At 37.0% G+C, this 19,214-nt stretch overlaps 2 protein-coding genes across 10 annotated transcripts in view; one reads left to right on the plus strand and one right to left on the minus strand.

Annotated features, from left to right (window-relative positions):
* The window catches only part of LOC139963212 (phosphatidylinositol-binding clathrin assembly protein-like), a 120,504-nt gene extending 102,846 nt beyond the window's left edge, over nucleotides 1–17,658 (minus strand). For 2 of the 9 annotated variants that reach the window (XM_071963785.1, XM_071963782.1), the window contains exon 1: nucleotides 13,206–13,517. In XM_071963785.1, coding sequence (XP_071819886.1) covers nucleotides 13,206–13,467 — 262 coding nt within the window. In that variant the 5' untranslated portion in view covers nucleotides 13,468–13,517. Of the gene's footprint in view, nucleotides 1–13,205; nucleotides 13,523–17,498 lie in introns of those variants that run through there. The other 7 variants (XM_071963781.1, XM_071963783.1, XM_071963784.1 and 4 more) reach the window with 6 other exon arrangements.
* The window catches only part of LOC139963048 (leucine-rich repeat serine/threonine-protein kinase 1-like), a 495,817-nt gene that overhangs the window by 448,446 nt on the left and 28,157 nt on the right, over nucleotides 1–19,214 (plus strand). The window lies entirely within an intron of this gene.

Genomic DNA, 19,214 nt, shown 5'->3' on the forward strand with positions numbered 1-19,214 from the left:
TTATCCCCTTTCAAACTTTAATCGCCCTTCTCTGACACCCCACCTCTTTGGCCCCTGCTCCCTCCCCCCCCCCCACCCACAAATTATACCAAGGCATGGTGCTTCTAGATAAATTAATACAATCAGTTTCCATTGACATATGTATCCTCAACAAATGGTGTTACTGACTCTTTCTTCATATTAAAGCTCTGATTAAAGCGAAACCAACTCACATCATTATAAATAAACATACATCACTGTGCTATTTAAGCTTGCATTAATGAGTGTCCCTGATCAGTGCAGTTTACATCAATGTATCCTCAATAATAAGAGCTACTGTATACTAAAGCACAGAGTGAAACATCTATCTTTTCTGTGTTACCCTGTATTTCAGTCGTCAAACAAACCACATAGTACAGTAGCTTTTCCAGCTGTCCATGTACTGTATCTTTCTTTATGTTAAAAACTGAGCATTTGTAAAAGGACTAATTAATTGCCAACAGCTGCTTGTGACTGCAAGATTTAGGCTTTAAAAGCTGCAACATCAAGGGATGACTTTAAGGCACACAATTAATTTAATTTAAAAATCGCTGCTATCACTACAGATATACTGTACAGGTAAGGCTGCAAAATGTCCTCAAATGACATGTTTACAGGGTAGCACAAATTAGTCAACTTGGCAAATGGTGTTGAGTGTCATTCAAGGATGTTCCTTTGTTAATGTGAATATATATATATAAAGAACTTGTCATTTGTTGAGTTATATTAGAATTTATAGAACAATAGATTAACATTCAGGCCTGCACTGAGGAGCCAACACAGACATCATCAGTTTAGCTTTAAAGGAGCATTCCAGCCTATATATTAAAGGTAAATATCTTACAAATCACAGCTGTAGAATCATAACCATCACTTCATGTTTTAGTGTTGTCTTGGACTATAACTTATCAAGACTAAATATCTGCCCCAAATTCATCCTTCAACCCATGTCCCAATGAGAACACCAGCCAGTGACATGAATTACTGAGCTGACAAAATTAAATAACACCTCTGCTACAAGTGTCCATAGCCTCTCAATTGTAACTGTGATTTCTTACTGTATAGTAGTCCACAACATCTAACCTCCACTGCTCATGTTTATGAAAAAGTGAAGACGTACTGTTTCATCCGCGGGCCTACGAAGCTTAAGCCATTTTTCATCGTTTCTCAGAAAACAATTTTGAAAAGTACAATGACAGATCAATATGTACATACCAAACAACATACACAGTCGGAATATCATACTGAATTTCCCACGAACATGTTTGCTACTGTCGTACTGATGACTTCCTGTTATTGATCAAATAGCGAATGAACAAGCACTCCTGATACATGTGTCTACTTTACAATGGACAGAAAAGTCAATTACACTCTTCTGATGTTTTCTACTTTAACTCTCACCTTTCTACTTTAACACATACCTGCTTTCACTTTCTCCTTTTTGTTTACCCTTCAATATTTACTATTTTTATTTTGTTATTGCGTGATTCCTGGTGAAAGCCTTGTGAATGTTGAAAACATTCAATGCAAAACTGAAGCCTTCAGTTTCTCATGACTGCTGATAGTTGACTCAGTTTTTGCAAGGTTTCTTTATACCCTGCCATCAGATTGCATAAAATTTTCAATTCAAAACTGAAGCCTTCAGTTTCTCATGACAGCTTACATTTGACTCAGTTTTTGCAAGGTTTCTTTATACCCTGCCATCAGATTGCATAAAAATTTCAATGCAAAACTGAAGCCTTCAGTTTCTCATGACAGCTAACATTTGACTCACAGTTTTTGCAAGGTTATTAACCCTGCCATCAGATTGCATAAAACTTTTCAATTCAAAACTGAAGCCTTCAGTTTCTCATGACTGCTGATATTTTGACTCAGTTTTTGCAAGGTTTCTGTATACCCTGCCATCAGATTGCATAAAACTTTCAATTCAAAACTGAAGCCTTCAGTTTCTTGCGACTGCTGATTATTTGACTCAGTTGTTGCAAGGTTTCTTTATACACTGCCATCAGATTGCATGAAAATTTCAATTTGAAACTGAAGCCTTCAGTTTCTTGTGACTGCTAACATTTGACTCACAGTTTTCGCAAGATTGCATTAAAATTTCAATGCAAAACTGAAGCCTTCAGTTTCTCATGACAGCTTATATTTGAATCAGCTTTTGTAAGGTTTCTTTATACCCTGTCATCAGACTGCATAATAATTTCAATGCAAAACTGAAGCCTTCAGTTTTTCATGACTGCTGACATGTGACTCACAGTTTTTCCTCCATAGTGATCTAGTGTTTGCCTTGATTGCATTGCTACCATAAAGCATAGAACTGCAATCCTCCTCCTCTAAGACTAAGACAGGCCAAGTTCAATTTTCTCATTCTTCTGATAGGGTTAGATAATCACAGACCATCAATCTTCCTGCCTGCTTTAGATTCCTAATGTACTAAAGTGATAGCAGGAAATGCCCTTGAGAGAAGCAGCACAATTTCAAGTCAATAAAGTAACTTGACGAGAGAATAGTTAATGTCTCTTCTAAGCGAACACCTACTGTAGCCTGCAATGATACACACTATACGGCTATAAAGAAGCTGCTGCATTTTGGCTTTACATATAGCTGTCCCGCAATGAGATAAATTTAGTTTACTTTACACAATACATACCCTTCAAATATAACAATTAAGGAGACCTGTATGTATGGTTGTTCCTTTGACAGCTCCAAAGTTAGGGAATTATTGACTGTTTATGAAACAGATGCCAGCAATTGTTGGAATCTGCAAACTTAATATCATGTATTATGCCTTATTTTATGTTTTAAATTGATAGCAGGAAATGCTCTTGACAGAAGCATGACTTTCAAGAAAGAGAAACGATCTCGATGAGAGATGTGAACACCAACAGTAGCTGGCAACTTGGACTTGATACATACAACATAGAGAATTGAATTTGTTGGCATTGTAACTTACCCACATTCATCATTGTGCCCAGCAATGTGATATTTTTAGTTTGTTGCACCCTACTGAACCTGTACATGTGATATACAATAGTGCTGATAGTCGACTTCTTTTGTAGTTGATGAAATACATTACTGTACATTTGATCATCTAAGGCCAAACATTCTAGGCTAGGCTTTAGTGTTGTTTTTAATAGGTAAGGCTATTTTTCAAGCAGATTATGTGTAGCGCTAGCTTGTAGTCGATTAATCAAACTTCCAAAGTGTAATCGCGACTACTGGCAATTAATCGATTACGACTATAAGCACTAATATAAACATGTATTTACTGTATGTATACTCTTTCAATCTAACCATTACAGACACCCACCCCTCCTGGAAACGGTGCCTGCCACCAGTTTCAAGCTGCTTATCTTTCCTTTAATAGTTGACCACTGTTTAGTACTGGCAGACTGTAATTAATTCAACCCAGATGCAACTTTATGGTGCCCAATATTTATAGCAGAATTTCAGTGTATGGTCATAATTTGTTGACAATTTTAACTGAGTATAACACAATTGTTCAATTTTGAGAACACAAGTTGGTGGATCAGGATCTTGTCCCGTTGAGGGGGGGGGTGAGGAGTGGGAGGGGAGGAATAAAATTGACATTGACCATATTCACATTTGAAACAGGTGGTGAACCAAGGTCAAAGATAGAGAATTACGCAAGCGGGGAAAAGGTCAAGTTGTTTACAAGTCAATTGGCTAGTTCCAGAAATCTTGTGATCCCCCGAACGTTCACACTACGATCTTGATCACCCTTGAGATGTCAGATCCTCCTACGTTCTCGAATGTGAAAAAGGAGTAGGGCGCTCACCGATTGACGCTTACTAAGAGGGTAACTCATTTTTATTCTGCTCGATTCTCAAAATCCACACACTTTTATTGTTTATTTGCACAAAGTTGCCAAAAAACGCAAATGGTAGGTAGGTCAAACAAAATTTTCAAATTGTTTGACTTTCTCTAATTTGAAATTAACCTTATCCACTTTGGGGCTAATGAAGTGCATTATAAAGGGATTTGATTATAGTATACTGATAACATTGAAAAATTTACCACAACAAATGAAGCAATTAAAATTGTAGATTTTTGTTGTAAGTTTATGATCACAATACTCTATACACCCTTATACTGTATCATACATACCCCCCCAAAAAAAAACCTGTGTGGAATACGTCCCTTAATGTATTCAAAGTACGTTTACTATGCACAAGTACTGCAGAGTTATTTTCAGTATTAAAGCATTAATACATGTGTTTGTCAAATACTGATGTAAACATTGTGCATATTCTATTCTGCACACAAGCTTGAGAGAATGTGATATAAAAGCAACACACTAATACCAATTTATCTTCGATGAGGATGGTATTAATTATTCACGTGTCAAGAATTTCAAAAATGTGCTAAACCCCTTATACAGTAGCTGAATCCTAATTAAATCTGAGATCCTTCAGGAAGTGTTTCACTTGCTGGTATAAATTATAAAAGGTTGTAAGAAAAAAACCCTATATCATGTGTTGGTAATCCTGTTCTAATCTGGAGCTGTGTAGCTTACATGTAAGAAGAACAATCAAAAGGCAAGGGACCAAGCACAACTCCCCCAGTCCCCTCCTTCCACCCATTTGGCATGACAAAGATCACAAGGCACATACTGTGGTGGAAATACTGTATCTTTAGCTACTTCATATGCCTTCATTACATACATTAATGATTTCTTTCATGCACCATTATTTTGCTAGTAATGCTGATATCTACTTTCACTTTACTCCCAACTTTCTCACCTCCCTCCCTCCCCCGCCCCCCCCCCCCAACCACCCCATTACAAAACAAAGTGTATCATGGGCTACTGAATTGGGTTATTTATGCCCATTTATAGTCATAAAACTTCTTTCATTATGAATCTCCTCTTTAGAGTACTAATTTTAATGGGGGGGGGGGGGGGGGGGGAGAAGTGCAAAAATGTTACCAGTTGTTTTTTGTTATAGGCTCAACAGTAGGCAGGAGAGTATACTGTATATATAGGGAGACAGGTACAGTAAGAGAGGAGTGATGTAAATATAGTGTTCCATAATATCTTCCTCACTATATTTAATTTTCTCTTTTCCCTTTCTATAACCTCCATTCTACTGTACACGTGTGCGATGCGACATGCACACAATAATTAAAGGACTGAAATTGTTACAAGTCATTACACCTTTACACTTAACATACACTGTACCAATAAACAAACATAAATACAAGTTAGCTATTCCACTACACATTGTTTACTGTAGTATATAACAAGTAAGTAAAAGTTATGCAATACAAGTTCTATGAAAATTACATCAATTGGAGATTTGCATCAATTTAAACTTTCGTTACTCAACATGAGTTTTGGAATTCCTACTGAATAACAAGTATTTGCGTCAAAGTTTGTTGACCTCATAGTGTATGCTTGGTGACATAACATAGACTACAGGGAATTAGTTATATGGTATCACATGGCAAAATGCTATACCAAATTTCCAAATTGCTAGGTCTCTATACAAATGCAAAGATGTACACAGGAACCTAGTATTTTATATGAGACAAGTGTAGAAGCCTTCCAAACTGCTATGTACACAAACATTGAAAACTAAGTTATAATTTCCTGGACTAATGTATGTACACTAACTGTGCACTGACTGTACTGTACATGAATGTTTTGCATAGCAATTAACAATTCTGCAATCCCTTGTACACATAACTCAAGGTTATGAAAATAGGCTGTCATATCAAACTGAGCTGATTATCAGCTTTTGATCCATGTCCATGTTACAGTATTATCCAGTAGTAAATGAGAAATCATGTTCCAAATACTGCCAAGGTCATCATCGTAGACTAAGTTCTATATTTAATCTAAGGAACAGATGGCAAGGTTAACAATACCCATAATTACCACTACCTAGGTGTCAATTATACCACTTCTGTATTATGAACCGCAACAATGCATCAAAGCTTACAATGTTTATATATATACTCTACACAGATCCCTGCACTACACGGTTGGCTGCATACAGTATGTGTATGTCAAAACCACTCACTATATAACAGTATTCCATTTACTGTGATCAATGTGATCAATGCTCTTTGCTTCATATGTTTGGTTCAGTACCTGCAGCCAATTAGCAACAGGTAAAGGATAGTTTAGTATAGTGAAAGAGCATATTTATAAATCACACTCATAAATTTATAAACTGTCACATTTTCACATTAAAAGCTGTCACATGTTCACCTCCATCAGAGAGACTGGGCTGTTTATTGATATTTTACTGATAATTTAATGCAAGTCTAGTTTGGTCATCTATAGTACTTGTGCATTCACAGATCACATCCTTCACAACCCTACCTTCATCCCCCTCCCCCCCAACACCTCACCTCACCCACACCACAAAATAAACATTCAATCTAAAATGCTGTTTTATCCAATGTTATTTTTTGGCTAAATACTGTATATTACATTTATTCATCTCAATTCCAACTTTATTAATATTGTACAAATGTGGTCTAAGGGTTTCATATCTCTCTACTGTACAGTAAGCAACTTTAAAAAAAATTTATTTTGACATTACTTCACTGAACATAATATTTTCCCTGTACATTAGTCCATATAATGACCAAGAAAATGTTAATGAACTTCTGTACCTGATAGTTCTGGTATAAACTTCCACCCATATCTGTCTACATCTATCTCCTATGTATAGTGGTTCGCTTAATCATTCTTATACTTAAATATATACAGTCTATCCGCTTAATCATTCTTAAACTTAAATTATATACAGTCGATCCGCGTAATCGTTCTTATGCATCAATTCGACGTCGCTCGTCGACATTCATCAACTGTTTCAATTTCTCAATCAGACCTTTACAGGTTCTTCGGTTAATGATGTTTAGATTTTACAATACAGTTCCCCTGAGTTCCCACACTCATTTCCGACCGGTCTGGTCATTCAGTCCACATCTGTGACAACCGTAGAAATTAGATTGGTCACCTTTTTGGGTCAATATGTGTCATAATAACCCGAGCACGCTTTACGATCTAAAATCAGCACCGCCATTACCCTCTCATAATCTATCATTACCGAGCAGACTATGAATTTCCTTTTGGCTACTTGATCACCTGCAATCATTTTCAGGCATAATGTCCTTCTCTGCAAATCCTCTCCATATGTGTGTGTGTGTGATTCAATTGTCATTGTGCGTACATACATACATGCATACATACATACACACAGTATCAATGCAGAGGAGCTACAGACTACAGGGACGGTACTGTACTTTAAAAGTGCCACAGTAATACTGTACCTATAGCATACTTGCATGTATATGTACAGTAGTAACTGGCAACAGTTAAGTGCTTTTTCTTTGGTAACCTGACAACTTCTTGAATAAGGTCATTATAAATTGATGATGAAAGTCATTTTCACTTTCCTCCCCCTTTTTTTTTTGGAAAGGGGAGGGGAGGGGGGAGAGTTAGCAATTTAATACTTAAGGAGATAAAGCACAATACAATTCAAGTTAATCAGCAAGGGGATAAGTGATATATATTTCTTGGCTATAAATACAATTTTATATTTTTAATTTTATTTTAAGTGCTAGGGTGGAAATAGTTTTTAATATAAATTCCCTTAGGTCTATGTAGATCTATGTTCACAAGGGCATATTTATAATGAACCATACAAAAGTATTTGTCATAATACAGTAATGCATAAATTCTCAAATTCTTTGCCAAAGTGAGTTTTTGTTTACTCAGCAGTTTTTCAAGTTAAGACTATAAAAATATTTCTTGAGATATTTATACTAAATGAGGTTATTGTTATGATTCCATTTCTTCCACTTCATTTAAATAAACAAAGATTCCCTAACTACTACTAGCTGCACGTGTCACACCTACACTACACATGTTAATAGTTTCTATTCAACGTGACAGATACAGACTATACACGGCTATGCCGTTCCATGCAGCCTTCACCTCTTTTGTGAACCTGGATTATAAAGGAATCATCAATGAAAAATTGAACTTTACTGAAACCTCTTAATGAATGGCAACTAAATTAAACTTTTATTGTTCAGTCAAATTCTACGGCTACATGGGTACAATATTAAGGTCATACAGAGAATCAAACCGATTCTGTGGGAAGGTATGAATTTCCTGAGCGAGATACTGCAGAGGCCAAATGGAAGTTGTAAGTGGTGCATCCTCCTTTGCAATGGCAGTGGAGAGGAAATATGTAATGATATTTTGAAACCAGTCTGTGTCAATTTCATTATATAATTTAACAGACTTGCTGCATACACACATGTACAGTATAGTACATGTACATTCAAATCTACATGAAATCAAACGTTTGCGCCGCTGTGTAAACTTCATTTATTCATTCATTCCCAGTATAAATATAAGATTTATAAAGAGGATGTAATATCAGCGGTTAACAGACTTGTAGTACAAAGACATTCGCATGAGCTGAGGCCTAGCAATGGGTGGTCCAGTGAGAGGGGGGCGGTTCATTGAACCAGGGCCCCCAATGTCCAGGGACCCCTCTGGGGGTTGGTTTCCACATGTAGAACCAACAGATCAGAACATTGCTTGTCAAGTAAGAAAGTCACAAAGAACTTCCTGATTTTTACATTTATGGCTGTCAGCTGTGTTTAGTGCATTTCAAGTCGGGGTGAAGGGCCAACCGCATCACTCTTGAAGGGGCCCCCTGAAACCCTAGCTGCACCACTCGAATGAGTACACAGCCTAAATAAGCCAGAGTAAGAATACTTGCACTAGTTTTACAAAAACCAAGGTATAGTTTACAAAACACTAGAATATCAGTACAGACTTACTGAAAGTCTTGTGGCTGTTTTAATCAAATTTCATCACTTCACTTATAGACTAATATTTCATTTCCTGCTCTACCAGCATAATATGTTGCATTACCTCAATTAACTTGTTAACAGACTTATATTACCTCTTCAGTCATCTAGAATGTAATTAACATTTGGAATTATTACAGAAATTTGACTGCTTGGAAAGGCAAGGTAAATGAACTAAATTCTAACAGAACTTTAACTAAGAGCTACTACACTAAACATAGAACTGGTTAACTTTATGCCTAAGTTGTATAGTCTCTGTTGAGTCATCATCAAAGTTCACACTTGACCGCAATACACTGTTATGCTTATAAACGGTAACCAGTACTACCACAGTATAAATTACAACACATTTGTCAATTATTAAGGGAAGAAAACTGTTCATTTTCTAGTATTAATGTGACTATGTGACCCTAAAACTGACACAGCACACTTGCAACGTTCCCAGGAGAAATTTAGGCTTACCAGAACAAATGCACCATGGGGGGTTGGTAACCCAACTGGCACAGACTGTGCAGGGATGCATCATTGAGGTCATACCATGGTTTACAGGCTTCACACCTGGTCCAAATAAGATCTTTCACACTGTGGGTGAATTTTAGCCTCAAACATGTGAAATTTCTTGCTATCCTCATTATAGTGATATGTATTCCAGGATCCATCCCTATTACTGTAAATCTGTTCAGCAACAGTCAAGGTTGGTAAGCAAAGTCACTGTGTGCACTGAACAGTGTTTATCAAAAACCGGATGACTCAATATTTACCTCATTAAACCATTACATATTGTTCAACCCACACTCCACACGACAGACACAAACTGAGGGAATGAGTAACTATACTGTACTGTACAGTATCCTGCTGTTGTGGTAGTCATGAATAAAGGGTACTTTTGAAAATATGTCATATATCATTTTATATATCTGTGCTTCTACTTCAACCCTTCCCCCCCCCTTATTTTTCCCCTTCTTTGCCCCCTTTCCATTCCCCTTTGCTTAATCCCCACAGAAAGGGCACACTCATTACAAAGTTACCTCGGCATATATTACAGAAACAAAGAGTCATTGCACTGTTCAGTATCCTGCTGTTGTGGTAATCATGAATAGAGGACTTTACAAAACAATGGTCATCATTAATATTTGCAACACATAGACCTATGCATCTACTTCCACTGCCCCCCCCCCCTCTCCCCCCCCCCCAATCCACATTTGCATTCATCACCCAAGATAATAACAAACCTAATCTGAGCAACCCATAATTAGCCAATGTTTCTTCAAGATAGGCTGCACAATATTAAGGTTATAGTAACTGCGGTGCCTGTTTATGCTGACATGTGATTGTATACTACTGTGTACTGATATGGCATGATAAGACTATGACAGACATAGACAGCTTTTAGCTAAAACCTGGTATCGTATCGATCTACAACTAAACGTCACACTATGGAAACCACCTGTATTACTTCCCACTTATGAATGAAACCAACTGCTACCTTGAAAGTGAGAACTATGATATAAAAATTTGACAGGGCATGATAATTTTGTGTACATGCAGTTTTGAAGGCATTGAACCTAGGTTTTTTTTTTAATTAATATGATTCCTGTCTACAAAAACTGCTCTGTGTACGTATCTTTGCACTTGTGTAGCAAATTTGCCTATTTTGCGTCTATAGCATTTTGCTATGGCGGATATTTTATTCCCTGTTTGGATAAGTCCACTTTTGTTTGTTTTGTCAAGGAGTATTAGGTAGAATTTAACTAAAGAATATATATCCTTAAATTTCTAATTGCAAATACCAAATGAAACAAACAATTCTCAATCCTAACCATCTTACATCGAGATGGTGATCATATCATTCATCACCATGTAAAAAACAGCCCAAAATTAGCTATTAAAACTGTAAATTGGATAGCCACCCGACATGAAGTATTTAAGTTACCTTCTGCTTCTCCCACGTGTACACTCTAAGTGGCTTCTTCACGTTTTAAAATAACTGCCTTAAAGACTTGTATTGTTATTATTTTTATTATTAAATGCTCATGCAAGCATGACACTGAGGATTGATGTGTTCGTCACACCGTTTACATTGTGCTACTGTATAATATACCATACTCAACACAGGACTTACAGACTGAGTGAATACTAAAGTGTACCCTCTTAGGTCAGTTCAATCCTGGTTCAGGCAGACAATACTCGCCCACCTTTTGTGAATTTGGCACAATTGAACAATACTTATAAGCTACACAACACAATGACCAGAATGCAGTTGTTCAGACAGCTAGATGTAGATGCATACTGTACATGTATGTATCTAGATTGATTACCATTGAGCAGTTTAGCTTCAACTATGGTCTGTTGACTCTGTTCATTTAGATTAAATCTCTCAAAATGAACACTATTTCAGGTTGAAATACATTTCACATTGCAGATTGGGCATCTTTAATCCTTAATACCGATACTATAAACTGTGCATGGTTGGCAAAGGCATTTAGTATAGACCTAACTTTCAAGGTATATAATAAAGTTACCTAAATCATAGCTTTGGCAGTTATTGTATGCATGGGTTATTCACATGGTTTTCTGGGTGAAAGCTTAGCCTTGAAAAGATAGTCCAGATGACAATTTATTTTGACTGATTAAAGAGGGATATATATGTGAAGCTAGTGGCATGACAGATATAAATAAATAATATATAGAATAGTGTTGTGTGTCGTGTATGTAATTGGTAAGAACAAGTTCTTTAAACCATTATTTTCTCCTTGATGGCTAGTATTTAATAATAGTATTTTACATATTGAGTAATTTTAATTTATTTTCAATTTATAATTTTGGAGGGTTTTTTGGTGTTGAAGTATTTCCTCTCCTTTTTTGGTGTCAGACTTGGAGTAAGAGTGTTTCCTTTTTCTTTACATTACAATTTTGGAGTTACAGTAATTCCTTTAATTTTTTATCCATTTTTTTCTGTCAGACACGGAGTATTTTCTTCATTCCATGTACTTCTGTAAAACTTGAATACATAGTTACATACAGGATCTGGTATTTGAACAAGATCTTCAAATGAGGCAGTTTAGACAGAATCACATTTAGTCATTTCAGGATGGAGAAGGTCCACTATTAGCATGATTGCTAATGGACTGGCATAGATCCAATGGTAACAGTATACACACTGTAGACTGGTTTCAACTGTAGCCGAGCCATTTACATCTCAGCCATCTGACACTATGGTAGTGCAGATACCGTTGACCTCTGCCTAAAATGGGATACTTTAGGCCTGCAAAAGTACAATCAGGTAATAAAACATTAATTCATTCAGCACATGTAATTAACCTAGTTTTACTTTTTCCCACTGGTTTGGCTCTGGTACATTGCTCTAAGTATTAAAAGGGATCCAGAATTTCACTGTCATGTCTGAGACGCTCAGAATGCCCTTGTTAACTTTAATTAATAAGCGATATTTAAGTTACAAAATAAGTAGTTCATCTGGAAAAAATTATCTTTCGTGTAGTTCAGAGTATGCTCTAATTGATAACCTCAAAGGTTTTTTCCAAATGAGTAATTCAATTTTTCTGTGCATACCCCAATAGAGTAGTTACATTTTTATCTCCAAAAAAAATAATTTCGTTTTCATATCATTTACTCTAAGATATTTAATTGCAAGGCCACATGGTGGCATTTTATTTATTTTCATACCATTACCACGTCAAAATACGTGTGTGAAAACAACTGAAATCTCTAACCTATGCCAACCTATTACAACCAATGTTAAACTTTATGCCAACCTAGTATAATCCAATTGTATAGCCCCCCCCCCCCCTCCCACCAACAAAAAAACAAAACACACAAGGGTACATGCAGGACTCTACCTCAATTTTGCTCGAATTTTGTTCTATAGTTCTTCCAAATTTACTGAAATTGATTATAAATCCTCAACGATGGAACCCATCCAGCTACTGTTACTAATTTTAGCTGATTTAGGTTGTTGCATGATCATTAATATAGCCATAGGCCAAACTAGGCTGGCCTCATTCAATAATGTATGGCCTAGGCTAAGCCTGACTTAGGCTAGGTTTCTTGCATATAAGCTCAATATAAAAACACTGAAGATTTGGTTGTCACTTTTGCACTGGAACGAAAAGAAAACAAAGAAACTACTTCAAGTTATAAACTGCAGCAAGGGCTTTGCCTTATCGCGTAATAATAAATTAGTATCATAGTCCATAGCCTAAGCAGTATTTTACTAACATAATGTTAGCATATGATAGGCAGCCTATGGTTTGCAGGGTTGCTTCGACGAGACAACTCCCACTTACTCATCATGAACAGATACTTACAATCTAAATGTTTTTTCTTCGGTCCTAATATCTCTTCTGTAGTAGCTTTAAAGACAGACTTCGCCAAATCTGACCCAGTTATCGTGTGTCTGGCCGCATTCATGCGGTCCAAAACACTCTGGCCGGACATACTGGACAAGAAAAGAAGAAATATTCCAAGTAAATAGCGAAATCGCTCGATCGGCCTAAAACTTATGTAGGCTTCACAATATATGCAGGTTTGTGCACAGTGCAATACCACAACACAGGCGCCAATGCACATTGATTTTCTTGTACAAATGTATAAGTACGTGTTGTGCCGTGCAGTGTGTGTGTACCATGCAGGCGTTAGTGATGACCCTTGAACGTTGACAAAGACGAGATGTGTGACGAAGTAGGAGGTTTATAAACGACCAAATCATCTACAATTCCTTAATACATGATTATCTTTTCACTTTTTTTAAATCTTCTGAAAATCAATTTTTCCACAATTCTGTCAAAGATTACACTATAAAACAAAGGTAAAAATCGGGGTTCTTACTTGTAACATTGCCTAATTTCTATGGTTACACATTTCTTCGCGGATAATACTTGATGAAGGTGTATTTGACTTTATAGATAGCAGACGACGTGTGAATTATTTGGGTAGCGGGAACCACAGTGGACGAAACAGATGCCAAAGGCTTGATCTTTGAATGACGTGGAGGTTAGGGAAAGATGGAAAGGGGAGGAGAGCGAATGTGAAGGGAAGGGAAAAGAAGCTAAAACAAACTAAAATAACCTTTTTAAAATTAATTAACTGCTTTTCCGGGCAATGGGAGATGTTATCGGCGCATACCAGTTGCGCACACCACTGGCATGTTATATTTCGAAAGGCGCTAGATACCTGACTTCCAGTCGCATACATGAATCACATAGGCCTAATACTAACTTCACTTGCTTTCGAATATATAAAAAATCCGAGGCAGCTGCTTGCATAGTGCAATGCAGTATAGGAGCCACATAGATAATGTTTTAAGTTATTCATGATTTATCTATAAGGAGTCATGTCACGGTATCTAACGCCACCTGTACTATAACTAATAATATATTCAAAAATCAATATAAATAATTAACAAGTAATGAGTTGTCCAAGTGGTTGAAAAAGTAGGAAGATAAGAGGCTGTCCTTTTATAGGTAAGTATTTCAAATAACAAGTTCATCATGATTATGAAAACTTGACAAAATAAGGGACAAACCTGATCATAAATAAGTGCGAGCAAAAATGTACAACCCATGCGTGGACGCCACGATTTATATATTTGGGGGGGGGGTAACAGGGGGGGTGGAAAGTTGGTTAGAGGGGAGCTCCATTGTGATAATCTGACCCTGGTTTATATTTTAATCTATTTGCTTCTAGCCGAGATGATTTTACAGCTCACCAATGGAGGTTTCCGTGTACAGACAAATAAATTGAGAGTAGATGGCGCTATAAAGTTAAGCTTTAATTTGAACACGAAATCGTATGACAATAATTTAATCAAGAATGCAAAACGCATTGAACTTTCGATGACTTCATTGCACTAGACTACTGAAATAGCTGTAACAATATAAATGGCCCGAACCACTATTTTGATGTACGATTTCACTATGGCATGGTATAAACAGGACAGTCTACTGTAAGTGGCAATACACACCTCCACCAAAAACAATAGGAATCTTGTACTCAATGTGATGCATCCACGCCAAGTATGAGAAGTATCCATGATTCCCATCGTTAGAAATCATGTAAAAGGGTTTTCAGAGATTGACCTCTGGTGACGTCAAATGAGATTTGACCTCACAAGCATCAGGATTATTGTACTTAACATGACAAATCCATGTAACATGTATGAAAAGTATCCATGATTTCTACCATGAGAATTCTTGTTTTAAAGGTTTTCACGCCTCGACACTGAAATATTTTTAAAAGTACTCGCTATTTGGCGACTGTGACTAAGTGACTAAATATATACTCGCCAAAACGCAAAATTCACTCGCCACTATGACTGCTGTTTAGGTATTCATAGTACAGATCTACAACATCAATAGTTGCTATGTACAAAGTTTAGACACTTAGGCCGATGATGGTGGAACTTAATTACACATTGGAAAATTATATTTCTGTGCAGTATGAAATTTAACTTTTGTTGCCACCAAAATTAAGTAAAGTATATAAAACATGTCGCAGAATCATAAAGCAGATTGGCCCTAATGTAGTGTCTCCAACAAATAAAATAGAAACATCTGCAAAAATACCTTCTGTAACATTAGGGATCATGTAGTATTAGGCATATATACTATACAGTATCTAGGTGTGCGCGAGTCTTAATTAGTCTGTACAGTACCTACATCACTGCTACTTTGAACCGCTATACTCGATTAGCGCGATTCGAACATTTTCCCAATTATTTATCTTGTCAGTTTTAGCTGCAGATTCGGTAGGTTTCAGATCGATATTACTCTATTATACACTGCCTAAATCAAAGCGATCTTTTACGCAAGGAAAATCTAAGGTTGAAAGAGCGTAACGCACATGTTATATAAAAGGCTAATCGGTTGGAGATACGGTAAATTATGAAACAAGGTTTCCAAAATGGATGTCTGGTGACTCCAAGTTGCCCTCCACAAATAACAATATGCTTCTTGTACTTAACGTGTCACAACTACATACTAAATATGAGATTGGTCCAAGCTTCTCTTCTGTAGATATCGTGTTTACAAGGTTTTCACAATTTTAACAAATGACCTTTGACCTCCTTTAAAAACAATAGGCTATTTCTACTTAATGTGGTACACGTAATCACCAAATATGAGCCTTGGTCCAAGATCCCCTTCTCGAGATATCGGGTTTACAAGCAAGGCGTCACACACACGCGCGCGCATGCACACACATCATGGCACACACACACACCCATACACACTCATACGGCTACATAGGTTACGATTATCATCGAAACCAAAAAGTAGTAACACTATGCTTAAATATACGAAAAGCCTGGTTGTCTGTTTTTTTACCAATATATTTTGGCATGTCTGTTCTTTTCTTCTTGTTTTCAAGTACAATGTTTTGGCTGTTTTGTGTTAGAGAAATATATGTTTGCTACTTTTTTTTTTTAAATGTATCTTGAATTTTTGAGATATATATTTCGTTTCTCACTTTTTTTCGAGAAATATGTTTCGCTTGTTTGGTTTTTCAAAATACATATACTTTGGCTAATCTGATTTTGAAATCTCTGAGTTTTTAACTTTTCGATAAATATATTTTGGCGCCTCCGTTTTTCAGAGAAATACATTTTAACGACTGTGATATGTGGAGAAATATATTTCGAAAACAAACCAGAACACATTGGTTACAATGTCAACAATGTTAACATATACTATACCTTGAACATATCAAAACTAAACCAAATATAAAGTAAACGATTTGAGATTCTATAAGGGCACTATGACATCACAGATTAACAAACTGACAGCCCCCCCCCCCCCTCCCCCCAACACGATTTATACATTTTATGGATTTCTTCCAAACGGAGCAAGATTTTTCTTAGATATTTTGGCAAATTCTGCATCATAAAGGTCTCAGTCATATGAATCTACATATAATGCAGGTTGGGCTTGTATGTAAGGAAGCATAAGATCAAGTTTGCCATTCACGAATGGCAAATTCACGTTCACTGTACCGTTCTCTCATGCAGCCGGGCTCAACGGTTTCCGGTATATAATACCACGATGTTTCTTCCCAAGTGAACAGAAATACTACCCATTATCTTAGTCAAAATGGAGGGCGAAGTGTATATTACCGGCTACATGGTTACTGCAGCCGACGGTTGACAAACATACAGCCAAACACAATCACAGCTCACTTAACACCATATCAACAGAAATGTGACAATAGGGGGTGAACCAGGCCAGGTGAATCAGGGCCCCGCACTGTTCAAGCCCCCCTCCCCCGCAATGGTTGGATTCCGACAATTTGATCGGGAACGGATCACGACAGTCATGAAATTTTTATTCAAATCAGTGCCAATAGGCCTATGCCCTAAATGTCTTAATTAACTGCCCAATTAATTTCACATTTATGGCTTTCTGTCAAGTATACAATTAAGAAAAATCGAAGTAATCGCACTTCAGTGACGTAAGCTCTTATACTCTTCTACCGTGGCGACTTGAACCGGGCTAAAGCTACTTCCAATGGTTATCAGCGTTCCAACATATATACACGCGTTATACACCGTACGATAATACATGCAGCTGCAAATATATACTAAAAACAATGAAATGTGTTTTACTTACTTGACAGGGGTGTCGGACCGTCCGTTAACAAGATACTGGAAAGTTTCAAGGGTATATTGTGCAGCTTTCTTATGCGCCTCCATCACTACGATATCCCATATATATCCGATAATAGTGGTTCCTCGTCTTCGTGTATTTAAAGAAAAGACAACAGCACACCGGTAACTTGCAGCTTAATCGAATGATTTCCTTCCTGACCGTGGATCCAACTACGGTTCCTATTTTGCAAGTTTTTTTTATGATGCTCTTTCAATGTGTATGTATATATAGACTGTACACATGATCACAACAGACCAAACCAAGTCCAATTTAGTATTCATGAAATGACACATTTTCATAACGCGTTAACGTGTGTAAATTCGTACTTGTATTTTTGAAACCAATTATAGCCCACAACCATTTTGATCAATTTCAATAATGGGTCATTTGCCACTCATATACCCACTTGGGGTAACAGCAATGTGTTTATATACAATCTATCTTACAGAGAGCCATAATGTGTTTTGTTATGAAGCATAGGCTACAAATCAATATATGCAACTGCCAAACGTTAGGACCTCACGATGATCATATATATTGTGATATATACATATATATATATTGTGCATTGTCGTGAGCATGCATATCGTCGCGCAGCTAGCTATACAGATGTTGCGCTACCTAAATTCATTAGCCGCTTGACGAAGGGAGACTGAAATTAATTGAATTTAAGGAATATCAATGCTGCAAGGTTAGAACGTTTACCGTCGTGGCATAATATAGCCACGCGGTGCAGTTCACGAGGTATATTACTTTAGGGGAAGGGGGAGGGAGAGGGAGAGGAGGGGGAAGGTGTGGGTAGGAGGAGAAGGGCTAAATTCCCAACTGATTCATGTAAAGTCATGAATCTTTATGGATGGGCCAGATGCGAATGAAGGATTTTGTAAATCCTTGGTCATCGTGATACGATTGCCTAACTTAGTCAAAAGTACCTTGATAGATAGTATGATCTTCGAATTTACTACCGTGACACTGAGGACCGAGTATCATATAAGTCAATCGAAATTATGTCTCAGCGGGAGAAATGATGCATTTTAGCGTTAGTGTAAAATCTCAGTGTTGACCGTACGTGCTTTCAGTAAGTTTAGTTCCGGGCATATTGATACCCTTTAAAGGGAGTAGATATTGTCGACATTCACTCTAGGCCTTCTGAGAACTGCATTTACCTGCAAATACGCGTATTTTAGTGGGCGTGGAGTGATTGCAGCATTAGGAAGAATTTTTCAGTTGTCCATGGTGTTATGTTTTGGGCGGACAACACACCTAACCAGGGAGTATATAGTCATGTAGGTACATACAAAGTGAGGGCGCTTGTGAGCGCCGTGACAGGCTCAAATAAGTTGCCTACGCAGCTTGCCTCTGAAACTGCAAATATACAGAGACTATATAAAACTTTAAGTTCAACGTCCAGTCATGTAGGTACCCCGGTATCTTTCACTTGGCAAGTAATGCCAATATTGTAGCTCACACGCGCACTACAAATAATCACATATCGACGTATGAACAAAGATTCACTTTCGTAAGTGGAATATCTTTGGTATGAACTACCCAATCACATGTTGCTTTAATTTCAACATATAGATACTTTGTTGGGATGATCGCGAATTATATGGTAGGCCTATTTCTCGAAAGATAGCCTCCTGTCGGAAAAAAGAAGAAAAGAAAGTGGATTCGAAT

This window comes from Apostichopus japonicus, chromosome 21 (assembly GCF_037975245.1).
Source record: "Apostichopus japonicus isolate 1M-3 chromosome 21, ASM3797524v1, whole genome shotgun sequence".
NCBI lineage: Eukaryota > Metazoa > Echinodermata > Holothuroidea > Aspidochirotida > Stichopodidae > Apostichopus > Apostichopus japonicus.